This window comes from Cyprinodon variegatus, unplaced genomic scaffold (genome assembly GCF_000732505.1).
Source record: "Cyprinodon variegatus isolate N-32 unplaced genomic scaffold, C_variegatus-1.0 Scaffold1130, whole genome shotgun sequence".
Lineage (NCBI taxonomy): Eukaryota > Metazoa > Chordata > Actinopteri > Cyprinodontiformes > Cyprinodontidae > Cyprinodon > Cyprinodon variegatus.
Genome location: NW_015151583.1, coordinates 168,952 through 171,503, shown reverse-complemented (window position 1 = coordinate 171,503; position 2,552 = coordinate 168,952). Strand labels below are relative to the sequence as shown.

Genomic DNA, 2,552 nt, shown 5'->3' with positions numbered 1-2,552 from the left:
CCATGTAAACGTAGCTAGTGTCGTTTCTGTCATGATTTTACTAAAGTTTTGACCCAAATGCAGAAGACCAAACAGTGAGACCAGGGAAAAGGTTTAACAGGTTTATTAGGAAATGGTGCGGAGAGTCCAGTGTTGCTCTGAACACTGCTCAACCGGAACTGAAAAGTGAGGGGAAGACACAGCGGTTAGTTCAGGCTCAGTGGGAAATTTGATTCGTGAACTTGAAGAGGAGGATTTGGTTGCTGACTCACATTTCCAAAGAAGTTGTTGACGCTTTGACTCCAGTATGTGTGCGGTAGTTCCAGTGTTTGTCTGATTCGGTGGAGGGTCCGCCCACCCAGAATGCGGCTGTTTGTAGGTGAAAGGAGAAAGCTGACTGCCACTCAGATTTCCTGCGGTACCTGAACGGGTCGTAGAGGAGATGAATCCCTTTCTCAGTGTGAAGCTCAAACGATCTCTTGTTGAAAGTGGATCCAAACCTCCTGTTTGGAACCTCAGCTCAGTTTGAAGCTTAGTTGATCCTTCCAGGGAGAGAAGGTCCGAAAAATCCAGTTTGCAGGATGACTTCCTGCCGGGAGGCAAAAGACAAAACAATGTTAAAAAATCAAAAATGTCTGTGTCAAGCTCACTGCGACACACTGCTGTAAGAGTATAACCAGGAAGCGAGGTAGGAGGGCAAAATAGGTTTAGCGCCACCGCAGCACGGGAGGGAGAATTACACCCAGGAGCAAATGGATAAAATTGACCGGAGGAAAAAAAAAAAAAAAAACATGAATCGATTATTTTGCGGACGTGTCGATGCATCGGATCGTCGGCTGTTGGATCGATGCATCGATACAAAACCATTATTATTTATACCCGTACAACCGACCAAAAACTCCCGCTGCACAGATCTGACAGTGTGCGTCTTCCTCTCTGGTCAAGCTGCGCACACCGACGCCCACGCCTCTTTTTATTAACTAATTTTCTCCTCGCCAAAAAAAACCCCCCAGCATTTTAATACACAGCATCATTTTTAACCAGTGGAGATTTTAAATAATATCACCAAAGAAATAATAACTGTTCTACCAAACAGTTTGTTATCTCTACACTGGAATGTACTATGTATAAGAAAATAAAATACCATAGTGATTATGTTACACACTTATTTTAAGATTAAATGGCTTATTTACATTTAAATTTTTGCAGTGTGGCACATAAATGAGAGAGAGGGGCAGCAGGATACCCTCTTTAATCAGAACATGGACGTTTCTGGTGTTTTTTCCTGCTAACTATTTCCCTCTCTCTGCCTTTCACTGTGATCAGAGGCAGCTTGAATAAAACTGAAGGGAAAATACTGAAGCTGTATCACTTTTTTTTTTTGAGAAATAAAAGCATAAAAACCCATTTTTCTAATTGCGTTTCTCAGAACAGAATCTTTTCTGTCGTAAATTGATATAAAAACACCATTACAAGTTCTAAAAGCGTATCCGTGAAAGCAGTCGTTTAATTAAAGAGGCTGGTGTAATTTCCTGATCCCCTCAGGCGTACAAGTTGTTCCCCGAAGCCCCGGGGTGCAAACAGACGGCTGATCAAAGCCTGCTGGAGTGTCTGCCGTCAGCTTCGTAACTCTGGGATCTTTCTGCTTGTGTTCCTACAGGTGTGCAGAGACCGCAGATGCCAAAACGCCTCATTTACCGAGCTGGAGTCCTGCCTTGCAAATTGCCACGGCAATGGGGTAACCGCACACTCTCAGACACGCAGAAATGCCCGATGCGTCATGAAACATGCTCAGTTTCCAGGCACATCCAGCTAATCTTGTTGTCTCGCTGTGTCCTTGGGCAAAAGGTAGAGCTCTGCAGAGCTTTTCACCAAGTCTGTTGTTAAAGTCAGGAAAATAGATGACTGGAACGCAGCGGTGATGAACTATTCATTAGAACAGTACAAGCAGGCTTGGGGCAGATAAGAAGGGAGCATGCATAGTTTATGAGTCTGTAAGCACGTTTTGGAGAGAAGGGGCTGAGGCCATCTTTTTCTTTACCATGAGATAAGGCTGATTTAATAGGGAATTTGACCTCCAAGCTTATAGAATGGAAAAAATCAAAATCTAGATAAGTCATTTTTTCTTAAAATAAGTGCATTTGTTCTTGAATTGAGGAGGTAAAAGAGACATTTTGCCAATGGAACAAAACAATTTACACTTAAAATAATATAACTCAATTAAATTGTCTTATTTCAAGTGCATATTATCTAATTATCTTATTTTAAGAGTAAAAATACTCATTCCATTGGCAAACTATCTCATTTACCTGCTCAATTTAAGGGTAAATACATTCAATTTAAAGAATTTTTACTTATTTCTAGATCGTTTTTCCAGTGTAGCCACCATTAAAAGTTCCCTGAGGGATCTTTAAAAATAAAATGCAAAAACGATCTAAAAAAGAGTAAAACCTTCTTAGAATAAGTGTATATACTCTTTATTTGAGTGAATAAATAAGGTGATATGCCAACAGAATGAGTTGGTTTCACCTGAAAATAAGAGATTTAGATATTATGCTCTTGAAATGAGAGTC

At 40.7% G+C, this 2,552-nt stretch overlaps 1 protein-coding gene across 1 annotated transcript in view; it reads left to right on the top strand.

The window, feature by feature from the left end:
- The window catches only part of LOC107101668 (disintegrin and metalloproteinase domain-containing protein 19-like), a gene marked incomplete at its 5' end in the record, with an annotated part of 100,559 nt that overhangs the window by 67,345 nt on the left and 30,662 nt on the right, over nucleotides 1-2,552 (top strand). The window contains one exon of the mRNA XM_015400662.1: nucleotides 1,640-1,717. Within this exon, the coding sequence (XP_015256148.1) occupies nucleotides 1,640-1,717 (78 nt within the window). The remainder of the gene's footprint in view (nucleotides 1-1,639; nucleotides 1,718-2,552) is intronic.